At 33.9% G+C, this 14,914-nt stretch overlaps 2 protein-coding genes across 2 annotated transcripts in view; one reads left to right on the top strand and one right to left on the bottom strand.

Annotated features, from left to right (window-relative positions):
• Eip74EF (Ecdysone-induced protein E74) overlaps positions 1-14,914 on the bottom strand; it is a 569,772-nt gene that overhangs the window by 333,730 nt on the left and 221,128 nt on the right.
• The window catches only part of Lsm11 (U6 snRNA-associated Sm-like protein LSm11), a 44,577-nt gene continuing 30,583 nt past the window's right edge, over positions 921-14,914 (top strand). Inside the window, exon 1 of the mRNA XM_074177300.1 lies at positions 921-1,268. Coding sequence (XP_074033401.1) covers positions 977-1,268 — 292 coding nt within the window. The 5' untranslated portion in view covers positions 921-976. The remainder of the gene's footprint in view (positions 1,269-14,914) is intronic.

Genomic DNA, 14,914 nt, shown 5'->3' with positions numbered 1-14,914 from the left:
TCGTCAAAACTCAAAATTACTATCCAAGAATATATAAAACGGGCAATAGAAATTCAAAAACACAGGGATTATTTCAATAGAAAAAAAAATGCCATGAACATTAATGAAATTTGGCTACCTGTCCTTAAAGGTACACAAACAAGGTCAGGTAATCCGATTGAGAGAAACCAAGCCACGCACACTATTGATAATACAAAACCAGAGTCGAAAACCGGCATCGAAGTTACAGCGTTCTGAACGGGAACAACAACTCAAGCACCAACTCAGGCCATATGACCGTTACCACATCGATGGTTACCGCAGTAGTAGACGAAACGTCAAGCATGAAAACTTGCAGACCACGGCCAAAAAATCCAGAAAATAGCTTCTGTCACACAGTTATCTCTGGCCGTGAAAGTTTGTATTCTTTGATACATTTCTTGATTATATTTCGTGATATGTATAAGAAGTTAATATAATTGTGTAATGTAGTAATCTATGTAGTAATGTGATTTGATTTGTCTTAGTTACATTGTTTCAAAAATGAATCTGACCAATCTATCTTTGGAAAAAAAACTAAAGAGGTACTTTATTCATCATACCGATGACAACAATAAGTCAACCTCGAATAATGACATATTTGTTGAAGAAACAAAAATGACACTACTGATATTACGAAGCAGTGCTAGGCATCGTTTTTTAGGACAATTCGACTACCAGAAAAAACATGATCATTCTTGTTGTTTCCAGACGTTTGGTTAAGTTTTTTCATTTGTTAATATTTTAAATAAAAAAACAAATTTAATTTTCAAGTACTCCTGTACACAATCCACTGAAAAAGTTTTTTCGCTACGCCTCTGCCTTCTGCCGCGCTTATCCCGGATACGAACCAAACTGCTAACGTTTTCTATAAAGGACGCCAGACAGTGACTTGGTAACCGCTCGCTAGTCGTCAGTTATTTCATTGTCTGTGTATTTTGATTTGCCAAGTTTCACTATGGCGGATGACGACGAAAGGATAACAATAGACAGCAGCAGTGCAAGTGACGAAATTATCGTAGTAAACGATCCTCGTTTGGACTTTTTTAGTGAAAAATTCGATCCTCTGTACGCCTTGACTTCTCCGGATGTGCGGGTACCCCACCCTTCAGCCAAAAAATATGATAATTTGGCAGCGTACAAAGCTGCTATGGACAGAAAGGAGAATCCCAAGGAAAAAGTCGTTAAAAAACAGGATGTGACAGAAAAATGCGATATGCCGGTCGAGAGAAGGTGGAAAGAACATCAAAGTAGGTGTTATTTGAAAGTATTTGCTAGTTATATGTTGTTTACATGGATCGTTCAGGGACGAACCTAACCTCACAATAACACGTGGTATTAGAACGGTTCTGATTGGTGATTTCAAACCAATTACTATTAGTTAGCCTCCCGCTTGGAGCATGTGTGAAATAATTGAAATTTTCCCAACTCAGCAACTGCAATATTCTGTTAGTGTATAGTCATTAGTTAGCAATTGTTCAATTTTTCATACTTAATATATGTTCAGTGTTAATCACGTTCATCACAAAGTAAAATTGTCGTCTCTCACACAATATAGAAGTTGAAAGCCAGTGGCGTATGCGGGATTATGGAGGGGACAAATTAATTTTTTTCAAAATATAAAATTTACCGTAGAAATATGACATCAACAAAACAAAATATTGATAAGTGAAATAATTTCTAAATTCTGAAAATATGGAAAAACCTATAAGCCTTTTTTTGTTTATATCGGGTAGACAAAGAGGAAAGCTGATCAAACTTTTTGTCGTGATTCTTATAGTTTAGGAATTGTTTGCGAAATACCAGAAAATGCAACTGAATTAATTTTTTTTTTATTTTGGAGACGTGGTTCTAGTATTCACATTATTGGTATTCAATTATAAATAGTTTAAGCAATATTTTATAGCAAATTGGGTTTGAACTACTATCCCGTCTACGTTGGATCTTAGTATTCATATAATTGGTAACCGATGATATTTTTAAAGAATGTTGAGGTAAGCAATCTACTACTATTCGGTTTACGTCTGTCAGTAGTATTTACATACAAAAAAAACACACATTTCGGAACTCCTTTCATGTAAACTTTGAATATACAGTGCTGACCTAAATAGCCCTCCTCTTAACTTTTGAACAGGACAAGAAAGATAATCCTGTTGCATTAATCGTTTTCGACAGGGCACTGCCAATTTTTTTTTAAATGGAAAGGAAGGATATCTCGATTGATAGGTATTTCAATTCTCTATCCATTTTCTTATTTTTGGAAATCGCATTAGCAGCTGAATATTCGTTATAAGGATCTGCAAACAAACGATAAACATCATTATTTGAAAAAAAAACGTATTTTGGTGAATATTTTTTAAATGTTCGTCTGTTTTGCATTACGGGAAGTTTCTGAAGTAATTTCGGCAGGAGCACCTCCCATTATAATCATGAGCTTTAGAATAGAGTGCGGTTGTGTAACATAATATACGATTACTTCAAGAATACCCAAAATTAATCTGAAAGAGTTATATCAGGTAATCTAGCAGGTTATTCTAAGGAAACACATTTGCCATTTTCAAACCAGCCTTATCTTGCCAAAACGTATCTAACATCAGTTGAAAACTCTTTCGGATTTGTCGAAATATTTGTCAATCATGTCAGATTACCGGTAGGCAAGCAGACGTGGTTCCTTAGAAGAGTTTTCTACATCACCTGATTTGACGCCTCTGAATGTTGAGGAAATACATGGCATCTGAACTGTACGATACAAAACCATAGTTCATTGTAGGAACTTGTTTTGACCCACGATTGTTTTATTTTGAGTATGAATAATTGCTACACGCAAGAATTATATTAAATCTTGTGTGAAAATAAGATAAGATAAATAACTGGCAAGTTGTACTGTAGAAAAGACAAGATTTATTCTGACTGTAGGTACTCTCAAAAGATTCGAAACGTTATAAGCATTGTAATTTTACTAAACAGAACTCTTGGATAGAAAAAAGGTGCTTGCAACCAAATTACCACAGAAACGTTTCATAATTTTGGGAAATTTATTGAAATTAATTGAAGTGAGTTTTAATTGGTCGTTTCTTGAAATTAGTATATTTATCGTTTGTTTGCAGGTTCTTAAAACGAATATAAAACTGCTAATCACTCGGGAACGGCTAAATCTATTTTCAAAAATGAAAAAAATTTGGATAGAGAATTGAATTACAAGAAATCAGATACCACAATACCCCCCTTTATAATAAAAAAGTTAGTGGCGCCCTGTCGGTTATTAGTGATGCAACACTATTGTCTTTCTTATCAAAAGTATCAAAAGTGATACCTTTATAAGTACATTCTATCCGACCTTGGTATCTTGTGCTACAGGGGGGAATATGTACGTCTTCAGTGTATATTAAGACTCCTATTTGAATAAATGGTATTGGTAAAATTGAAAAAAAAAAGATTCAGGATACATTCCATATCAGTCTACGTCAGCGCTGTAGTTTTCCTCCAAACGTTACAAACATGGCGGCCAAAATGTGTAACATTTCTCACAAACTAACCCCGAGGCTCAAAATATGTCTCTGATAAATGAATTTTGCAATCAACCAATTAAATAATTTCTCCAACCTCTCAATCTCTGTTTAGACGAGCTAACATGAAGCTAATCGTTGCACAAGTCTTAAAATCACTCGAGAACCGTGGAGATGCGAATTCATTAGATTCCTGCCTAGGCAAAAAATCCGCCGACTCGTTCTTTAACGTACTAGTCTAGAATCAAGCCGCGGGTTAAATACAGAGACAAACGACTCGACGAGCATGTATCTGTAAAAAAGCTACATCATTATGCAACGCGCACATTTTTTTTCTTATTTTCTCTGCCGACACCTGGTTCATATAGTCTAGTTCACAAGTGCTACTTCGCAAAATTTGAGTTAGCCTTCACGGAAAATTATGACTGATATGTCGTTCCAGTCATAATTTCACCCAGAGTGATTTACGATTTGAGCCAAGTTGCGCAAATACAATATTTATCAGTTATAAACAAAAAAAGATATAATTCAATATCCGACGTGGTATTAGCCGGAGATGTACCTAGTTGTTTATCAGACCCTACTGTGTAGGTAGTTGGGAGAGATTAAAATTTCGAAATTTATTTCGTGTATCTCTCCGCGATAGTTTTTACTTTTAATTATCATTTATAAACTTTTCACTTGCTGATAATGTAGCAGCAATATTATTGGTGTAATTTTGGATTTAAAATACGGGTAAAATGGGTGGATCAGCACTCGCAGGCGATGACCGATTCGGTCCCTTCAACAACAAAAATTATTTTAAACTATTGAGTAATTGAAGAATGAAAACAATAAGAAGTTGATGAATAGTTGAATGAAGAAGCAAAAAAAAATTATCGCACTTTTTCTCTTACTATGTTTTTTTGGTAACATTTTTAAAACTGGAGCCTGGAATTTTGTTTCTCTTGGGAGATATACTTTGAAGGCGTTAAAAAATACCCAAATAAAAAATCAGAAAATCGTAATTTTTGAATTATTTATAAACAATCAAGCATGTTAAAATATCAAAAACATCCAAGAAATATTGAAAAATAAACTTTTCCAAATATTCCGATTGGTTAGTTTTTTAATTGATGACATCTACATAAATATAAATGTTTTTAATTTTTCAGTTACATTTTTCATGAGATAATTTTTTTTTGGGAAATACAATTATTGATACAAACAATAATTTTCAAGGAAAATATATTTTCTCCACTTTTTCTGCCTTAAAATGCCTTTGTTAATCAAGTATTTATTTTGCCTGTAAGTATAGAAACATTTTTTTGTTCTTAAAAAACAATTTTTTTCCAATTTTTAAATTCGATTATCACAAGTTCTTACAAGCAAATGAAATTTCACATTGATAGTAAAAGCCTTTAATGTGTTATTTAATCAACAATTTTTTGTCGCCGTAAGAAACCCTTTTTATAGTGTTTTTATTAATACTAAGGTAATAATAATAAAAATACTAATAATTGCGACCATGCTGCGTCGCCTTTGATTATGTCGGCCGCAGTTGCAGACAAAACGTTAGGCCCAAAAATCCGCAGATCTATGCCTCCTATCGCATAGCGATAGGAGGCATAGATCTGCTCGAAAAATATGCTCGAAAAATTCATGCTCGAAAAATATGTAGCAAAATCGATTGGGAATTGTTAAACAGAATATAAAAGAGCAGAACAAGTGGTTTGGTCTATTTATTTGAATCTAACAATGATAAAACTAGTGTTACAGGAACCTGTCGAAAAAAGTACAACAGAACGAATGAAAAAAGTACTAGTTCGGACTTAGAAGTAATAAATAACTCCCCAATCCATCAGAAATTATTTTCAAAATATATTCTCTTAGTTATGGTTTTCATTAATTTCAAGATTCCAAATAGACACTAATGAAAATAATGATTTCTGTCATAACTGTCAATGTTATTTGTCACGGTAATTGAAAAATTAAATTTAACCTCCAATTTTTAATTTTTTCGGTATTGTCCCTTGCACAACAATCGGAACTAAAAACTGAACAAACAAAAAATCACGAACTTGCAGTTCCATTTCCATTTTTAACGAATATCGTACTTCGACATGACGCGTAAAATGGCAATTGTGGAAATTGTCATACAAGAATGATTTTTAATCGAAGATAATACATACGTCATGCGCATTAAATGGAAAGAATTTGATTCGACCAGTAAGACTTGTTCAATAGTCACCATGGAAAAGTACTAAAGTATCAAAAGGCGTACCAAAAGTGTTATGAAGTTTCCAAGGTACTGAAGTACTAAAACTAAAACATTGAAGGTTTTAAAATGCACAGAAAATCTGAAAGCGCAACCAATGCGCGAAGATACTGAAAATTCGCAGATTTACCATATACTTACGCTTACACAAAAAATGAATACAGAAACAGAATGAATAGCTACAGCTTCGGATCTTCACATCCAACTGTCAGACACAAAAATATGTTACAAAATTTCATTCTTCATAATAAATAGTTGTTACATTATAATGATCATTTTTCACTTGGGATTTCTTCTTTCTTCGAGTCCTAATATTCAAACTACTATGTGAACATGTTAGTTATCGAAATAACCAGACTAGGGCTCAATCAGGGTTCCATGGCCAAATGAAATTGGAAACCCTTGGACTAGACTATCACTCTTCTAGTTCACTCCGGAGGTAGATCTAGCCAAAGCCGACTGCGATGTATGCGAACTTAGCCTAGGAGGTCGACGACCGACACGGCCAATGTTGCTGTGTGGAAAATAAACTATTGGCGCACTCTGCACGGGCGGGAATAGATTTTTTTTCCGGAGGAGACGAGAAGAGAATTTAGAAAAATATGGAAATTAAATTCTAAGCTGTGTGATTGATGACTTGTTTATTTTGTGGAAATTCATGATCACTTTTTATTTTATTTGTACGACCGGTTTCGGGTGTCACCCCATTATCAAGTATAAAACGCCACGGCTTCTCTAGATGAGACGCATGTGAAACGTTCAACTTTCTATAAATCTGGCGGGTACATCTTGAATACGACTTGTTTATTTTGTGTAAATTCATGTTCACTGAGGATACGTTATAAAACACACTTTTGTCTATTTCCACGATAGTTCTATATTTGTTTACTAGTTTCGGTTATTACACCATTTTCAAAACAGTTTTGAAAATGGTGTAATAACCGAAACTAGTTAACGAATATAGAATTATCGTGAAAAATAGACAAAAATGTGTTTTTATAGTGTATCCTCAGTGGCTTCGAGGACCCCTGTGGTTTGTTGTTTATAGTGTCCGACCGAAATTTGTTTTTACAACCGAAACCGAATTTCGGTAAAGGTCTCAGTTTCGGCCGAAACCGAAACTTCCTTACAAGGATTATGTTTTGATGGAAAAATAAAGAATATTTTTTCATCTTTAAATCACGATATGCAGTCCTTGACATTTTTACTTACCGATAATCAACAAATCAACATAACAACCCCTCATTTAAGAAAAAACATGAATTACACCTTAAAAATACTTAAAATAGGTGAGGTATGTATTTGAGTAGGTGTAGATTCTTCTTTTGAATATTATTAATGGTTTTTCAAAAATATTGAACATAAAATTACTTATTCAAGTTGCTATACCTAATTTCACAATAGGTACCTGATATTTATGTAATAAACAAAGTAAATCACAAACTAAGTCACGACATGATTAGGCACGTGGACACGGCAAAATGTCTTCGTCGCTTGTATGAAATTCAACGCGCCGAAAATGACCGATAACAGCGCGAGAACTCCCGAATGCAGTTTCGGTTTCGGTCGTAGTTTCGGCAGATTTGCTGCTGAAACCGAAACTAAACCGAAACCCGTTTTCGGTTTCGAACTTTCGGTCGAACTTTCGAACTTTCGGTCGGGCACTAGTGGTTTATTCGCATAAACCTACGACTAGAGAAAATTCCACAAGTAAAAGTCTAATAGGGTCAAATCGCACGATCTCGGTGGCTAGTTCATGATGATGGCCATGCCCTCAAATCGCTTGTGCAGAATATCCAATGTGGCATGAGCTGTGTGGTACGTAGCACCGTCCTGCTGAAACCACATGTCGTTGGTGCCTAGATCTTCCAATTCAGGCCAAAAGAAGTTGGTAATCATCGATCTATAGTGCTCGCCGTTGACAGTGATGGTCTGTCCAACATTGTTCTCAAAGAAAAATGAACCCGTGACGCTGCCAGCCCAAAATTCTCAGCAAACACTGTCTTTTTCGGGATGCATTGGACGCTCTTGGATCTCGTGTGGATTTGTATCGCCCAAATTCGACAATATTGTTTGTTCACGTACCCATTCATCCAGAAATGGGCCTCATCGCTGAAGATGATTTTTCGATGAAAACTAGGGTCAGTTGCCAACTACACGAGAGCCATTCAGCGAAAACACGCCGTTGTCTTTGGTCGTTTACGTTCAGTTCCTAGGATAGTTGAATTTTGTTCGGGTACAGGCCCAAGTCACGACGCAAAACTCTCCAAGTTGTGGTCTGCGAAAGGCCGAGCTCTTGTGAGCGACGCGAAATCGACTGCCTGGGATTCTCCTGCGCACCCTCACAGGCAACGGCGATATTTTCGGCAGATCTTGCGTTTCGTCAACGTGCAAGTGTTGGTCGATTGTTTATTGAACCAGTGGACTCAAATTTATCCACCACACTGCGAATTGCCCTCTCAATAGGACGATTATGGCGATCGTAAAATGGGCGAATCGCGCGGTACGTTGCCCGAACAGAACACCCATTTTGTTCAAACAATTTATTATTTGCACGTGTAGTTGAAAGCTATATCAGTCCATGGTAATCTGACAAAACAGACTGAATAAATGACAACTGATTTGACAGATGTAGCTTTAACAAGATGGCCGTTATCAATTGTCAAAGTTCGCAAGTCCCTGTTGGAAGAATCTTTACAATGTCTATTTTATGTGAACAGTGAATAATTATAAAACTTGATTAGATAAATGAATAATTTGGGTAAAACAGGTAGATTGAAAAAAATTACAATAAAATATTAGTTCTAGAAAAATAAGATGAAGTATTGCCATTTTATGTCAAAAATTCAATTAGATGAATGAAAATTTCATGAAAAGTCTATAAATAAAATTTTTATGATTCACCTGTTTTCCACAAAGTATTGTGTAATTGTTTTTTCAAAATCTACCTTTTTCACCAGAATTTTGTAATTACCTTATGTTATATAAAATACTTTGTGAAATTGTTTGACGTACCAGTCCAACCGATGAAGCTACCGTGAAGCGAAACGCATCTTAAAAATAGAATTTATTATGAAAATTGTTCCAGATAATGTAAACGATAACGTGAATATATGATAGAACTGACCGATGCTTGATGAAAATCCATTATAAACATCCATATATAAACAAAAAACACACTAGAATGTGACATTCCCACTTGAAAGTTTACAAAACGGCGACACGTGTTTAGCTATAGCATCTTCGGGCGAAACACGTATCGATTTTTTGTAAATTTTCAAGTGAAAGTCTCATATTAAAGTGTGTTTTTTGAATACGAGACAAATTCGTACCTGTAGACAAATATGATTATGCGTCACGACTATTCTCGTTCGGTTTAACATATTGTTTCTGATAGTATGTTGAAGTGTACATTTTTCGCAGTCTAGTGACTGAAGCCGCCAACCTAAATAATTAACAAATGACTTGACGGATAAATTTGATATCTCAGTTGGCTATTGACTGTTAGATGCAATCTTTTGAATGTGATACACTTGCACGATCAAGAATCAGAATCTTGTTTGAATAAACATGAGTAAATAGCTGGACGACGTTGAAGGCACGTTTTTTTTCTACACTCGTCGCACGTCTCCAATTTCATGGGCATTTCACAGGGGCACTTGTGTACCGAACGATTGTCGTGGTCAACCAAGCAGGAAGGTCAACTTCTGATTACATCATGTTAAATACGCCTACAAAGTGTGAAGAGTTGACTGGAAGTAGTAAAAAAAACGTACACTAAAATACACTAGTTGTCATCCAAACTTAGCAATACAATTATTTTGGGATATTATACTAGGTGTTTATTAAACACGCGGCAAAAAAATAAGAGACTATTCCTTGAACTATTCTAAGGATATTTTGTCCTTCGATGGTTTTTCATAGGGCGCTTTGTTTCGAAGATACGGGGTGAGAAAAAATTCGACAATAACAATTTTAATAAGTTTTGAGTTAACGTAGCCGAAATAATTGTATAGCGTACTACACTGGACCTACGCAATCAGAAACGATCCTGGTGTTTTTGAAAGAATTCGGGAGTCGAAGAGGATTCTTGCATCCGAGCGGACGTAATCATTTTCAACAGTTCTTGTAGATTAAGAAACATTACATGTAATTTTTGGTAAGAAATTGTTATTGTCGAAATTTTTTTCGCTCCGTATCTTCGAAAAAAAGCGCCCTATCAAAAATCATCAAAGGACAAAATATCCTTAGAATAGTCCAAGGAATAGTTCTTTTGCCTCATGTTTAATAAACACCCTGTACAGTTCCAGCACCTGGAACTGAAATTCAAAATCCATAATCTAGTAAACGCAGTTGAATAGAAATAACAATTTGGAAATCTAAATATCTATACAAAACTGATTGAGACGCGAGGACTTTATCATTGATTCATATTTTATTTTATTTTTATTTTATTGCAAGACTATAGGGATACAAATGGAATAAATTAAAAAAATATCTTAATTTTACATATAAAAGATAGTTAGTAAACAATATATGAAAGCTAAGTACATTAAATTAGTAACCAATAATTACTAATTATAAATAAGAATAGATTTCATATAGTTTTTGAATCTAAGGCAAAGTAACCTTAGTTTTTCAATATCATTGCACTGCAACATTCTTCAGGCAATAAAGTACCTATTAAAGTACTTTTTTATTGGCCACCCAATACATACAACTTTGAAGACTTTTGAGATTTCTTATATCAAATAAAACAGCATTAAATGTTCAAAATAAATACTACATTTTTCACTTTTTACCAGACTCAATAATGTACGTCTATGGAACAGCTACTTGAAAATGAATTATGACTCCTCTGCTCAAGGAAATGTACTACCTGGGCTGAAGTGTCTCGCGCCTAAGACATAGATGGCGCTTTTTCAGTTAGTAGTAACCTTCAAAAGAAAGCTGTTGAAATTTCATGATATTCTACTCATAAGTTTGTGATATATTGTGCTAAGAGTGACACTACTTTTGTTATTTTCAAAACAATGGATGAAATACAATTTCGTGTTTTAATTAAATTGGCTGCAAAGGTTATGGCCTCAGTATTTTGAGATGAGCGTGGTGTAATATTCATCGACTATCTTGAGAAGCGAAAAAACTATCAACAATGAATATTATATAGCGTTATTGGAGCGTTTGAAGGCCGTAATTGCAAAGACCACTTCTTGCAAAGAAAGTAATTTTTCTTCATCAAGACAACGCATCGTGTCACAGGTCAATCAAAACAATGGCAGAACTAAATAGTTGAACTTCAAATTGCTCCCACATCCACCGTATTCGCCAGATTAGGCTCCCAGCGATCGCAGATCTCAAAAAATTGCTCACCAGTAAAAAATTTAGCTCGAATGGAGAGGTTATTGCTGAAACTGTGGCCTATTTTGAGGTAAAAGATGAATCGTTTCACAAAATATTTCAATCAGCTTCGCGGCTTGAACCCCGGTTCACACAGCGGTCGATTGGGTTAGTGGAGCAAACCACCCACGACAACCCAACCGGCTATCGTGGAGTAGTGGGTTATTTTCCGGTGTCTTTTCTGGAGTCGCTTCATTAGGTATTGGTAGTTGTTCTGGTTCAACATTGATATTTTCTGATGCTGAATGAGTTTTACAGTTGCTTTGGGATACCTCCGGACAAGCGGATTTAAAATGATTGAGGTTGTCAGGGAATATGATATGTTGTATTATTGTGCTCAATGACGGGGTAAAACAAAAATGGTATTGATATTTGAAGAGCGGCGCAAAAAATGCGTTTTTTTTTCCTAAGGCCCAGGTTACTACCAGGTGTTACTATAGAAAACGTTTGTTTGAAGGTGGTTGACAATGTTTCGTGGTCTATTTCATCAGTTTGGACTTTCATTGTATAATATAATATAAATTGATTTGAACTCCCTGAAAAAAAATTAAAAAAAATAAATAAAAAGATTAAACGAAAATAAGAATTTTATTAAACAAAAAAACCGAAATAACAAAGAAATAACATACAAGCAACAACCAAAAAATTAAGAGTTGAAATAATAATAAAAGCTGAAAACTAAAAAATATCATTAACAAAAATGAAAAATGAAAATTGAAAGATTCCAAAGCAAGTTACGTCACGACGTTTCGATTGTTAGTGTATTCACAAGTGTCTTCGGGTGATAACTGGACTTATTCCTCTGACTATTTATAGGTCATTCGAGTGCTTTCATCTATCCCCTCCTCCCTCTCTCCGCTTCATTGGTTTTAGCGGGAGATGACCGTTTGGCGGGGGTAGTTTTGGTTGTTGCTTGTATGTAATTTCTTTGTAATTTCAGTTTTTTTGTTTAATGAAGTTGTTATTTTCGGTTAATTTTTTAATTTTTTTTTCAGGGATTTCAAATCAATTTATATTATATTAGACAATGGAAGTTCGAACTGATGGAATGTTAAACGTTACTATTTTAATTACCAGCTAAAACTTCCCTTATGAAAAAAAAAAAGATTTGCTTTGTTTCAGAATCCTCTCTATCTGTTCGAAAACAGTATCTCATGACTATTTTCCATTATGATTATTCAGATACCTGATTTCACAAAATCAACGCAGTAACAATAGTGAACTAACGTAAAAACGCTCCATCACTACTACTCAGCCTATCAGTTCGTTGATCCCTATTATACTCCACATAACTCGAAATATCTAAATTTACCTAGGCTGTCAATGACTCCACAGCGTCTCATCATCGATTTCTAGAAATACATTGTACAAATAAATGTCCTGTGATGTTGGAATTTGTGACAATGCTTTCGTTTTCTTGAATAATAATTCAACTTTTTCAAACACGGTTCATTTCTATGCATTCCTCTATGATCCCAATGAAGCGAAAAAAATTTACTAATTCATATTCGCCTATAAAATGAATTACATGTCGCAGAAATCATACATATATTATAAAATGTCTACTAGAACCTATAGAAATGATTATGTATGAAGTGACATATCTATTACATAAATTAACGGATCCCTAACAGAAAATAGGCAATAAAAATCTTTTGTATGTATCCGTGTATCTTACCCATCTGTTTGTTAACTTATAGAATTATTTATTCATTTATTTCAATAATTTTGGAACGATATCGTTGTGGATACTTAATAATCGAAACGTCGTGAAGCAACTTGGTTTATAATCTTTCTTTTACAATTTTTTTTTTGTGTTTCTTCCTCATTTATCGTGATTCAACTTTTTAATGTTTATATGACTGGAAGAACTGTTTTGCAGTTATTTGCATAGCTGCGAAAATTGAAATTCGCCTTTTACTATAACTTAATATGTAATTAATACTGTAAAAAATATGGTTGTAGTAATAACGACATGTATTATTATTAGTTAATTGATTTTTCACTTCCATAACATATCACAATAATTTATTTTCTTTACAAATCAAGATTTATTACAATTTTTACTATTCATTGATGCCATGGAAGAAGAATTGGTTTCTACAGGCACAAGTCACGACGCAAAATTCGCCAACTTGTGGTCTGCAAAAGGCTGAATTTTTGTGGGCGATGGATTATTTATTTATTTATATATTTATTTATATATTTCATACACTATTCTATAGGATGAACCCAATTACAGAATAGGGAGTAACAGTGGCATTTACAAATATGTAAGTACTTACATAATATAATTTGTGAATCTATATAAAAAAAAACAGAACTGTCAGTTAGCTAAGAAATGTCTTTTGATTTGTATAATCTGGCAGTTGAATATATCTAGGACATGACTAACAGAATTGGAGGTATCGCACATTGTATAAATATAAATTGGAGATTTTTTCATTATCTTTGTACGCGGAATGTTGAGATAAAATGTGATTCCTAGATGACCGTCTAGGAACCCAAAAATTCAACATATGTAACAATTGAGAGCAGGTGATGATATTGTTCATGACCTTGAATAAAAAAAGAAATGAATAATATTTACGCCTTACCTCGGGACTACAAAAATTGTGAGTAATAAGCAATTCATAATAGGGTGTTCCTACAGTCTACAGTATGATACGTGCCTTCAAGTTTGAAAGACATATATTTTAGGCAGCGCCTCTGTAGGGCTTCTAGTTGATTTATGTGAAGCTGATAGTTATCAATTGTCAAAGTTCGGAAATCCCTGTTGGAAGAACGTTTATTAGAAGTTCCCGCTTTTTGAATATTTTTCCACTACCAAGTCCATTTCATGTGATTCTACTACTGAGAAAAAGTTTATCATGATCTGGCAACACTGTTACGTGCTCTGTAATTCATCCGATTTATAATTAAATATTATATCGGATTATGCTCGCAACGGCTGGTGTACAGAGGATGTTGACATAACATGCAGTGATTGTTTCGAGAAAATCAAACAGATTTAACAGATGTTCACTCTTACTGCCGCGTCGGTTAGCGTTGAATGGCCGACAACAAAAATAGAAAGTTTGACCGATGGAATTCGGCTTTGTTATGTTCAACGAAAACGTGCTATCTAAAAATAATACAAATAAAAATTGTATTGCATAAGAGAGAAGGTGATGATTCGAAGAGAAGTCTTTGTCGTTTCGTCGTTTTTCAGAACAGGTGTACTTCGAAGTTTCGGGCGAGATTTTTTGACAACTTTGAAATACGAAATACGACAGTTCGTAAAAACAACCATACGCTCAGATAGTTTAGAACAATGGGTAATTCGATATTTACCAGATAATATGTCTCAAACTTGCAGCCAAAAACAAATAACCTGGTCTCATTTATAAATGAATGTTAATAAGTGTTTACTAAGGTGAAAATATTTTACAAGAATTTAGGCACATATTTATATTAATATTTAGAATTAAATTATTACTTTTTTTATATTTAAATTATTATTTAAAAATTTAATTTTTATTTGATTTGTACTTTTATATTTTATACTCACACGATTATAAATTGTTCTGGAAATAAGTATTTTTGATTTTTTATACTTTTATATTTTTCTATGATTCACTTATATTTTATAGTCTTCTATGACCTATATTTTTTTTTTTACCTATATTTTTCTTTTTTTTTTCGCTAGGTTTAAGTTAAAAAGCAGCCTAGGCTGCTACTTCACCTTTTCATT

This window comes from Leptinotarsa decemlineata, unplaced genomic scaffold (assembly GCF_025532065.1).
Source record: "Leptinotarsa decemlineata unplaced genomic scaffold, Ldec_3_MD MMD2_tig00002974_RagTag_RagTag, whole genome shotgun sequence".
In the NCBI taxonomy this organism is placed as follows: domain Eukaryota; kingdom Metazoa; phylum Arthropoda; class Insecta; order Coleoptera; family Chrysomelidae; genus Leptinotarsa; species Leptinotarsa decemlineata.
Note: the sequence above shows the minus strand (reverse complement) of the source record. Positions and strands in the feature narration are given on the sequence as shown.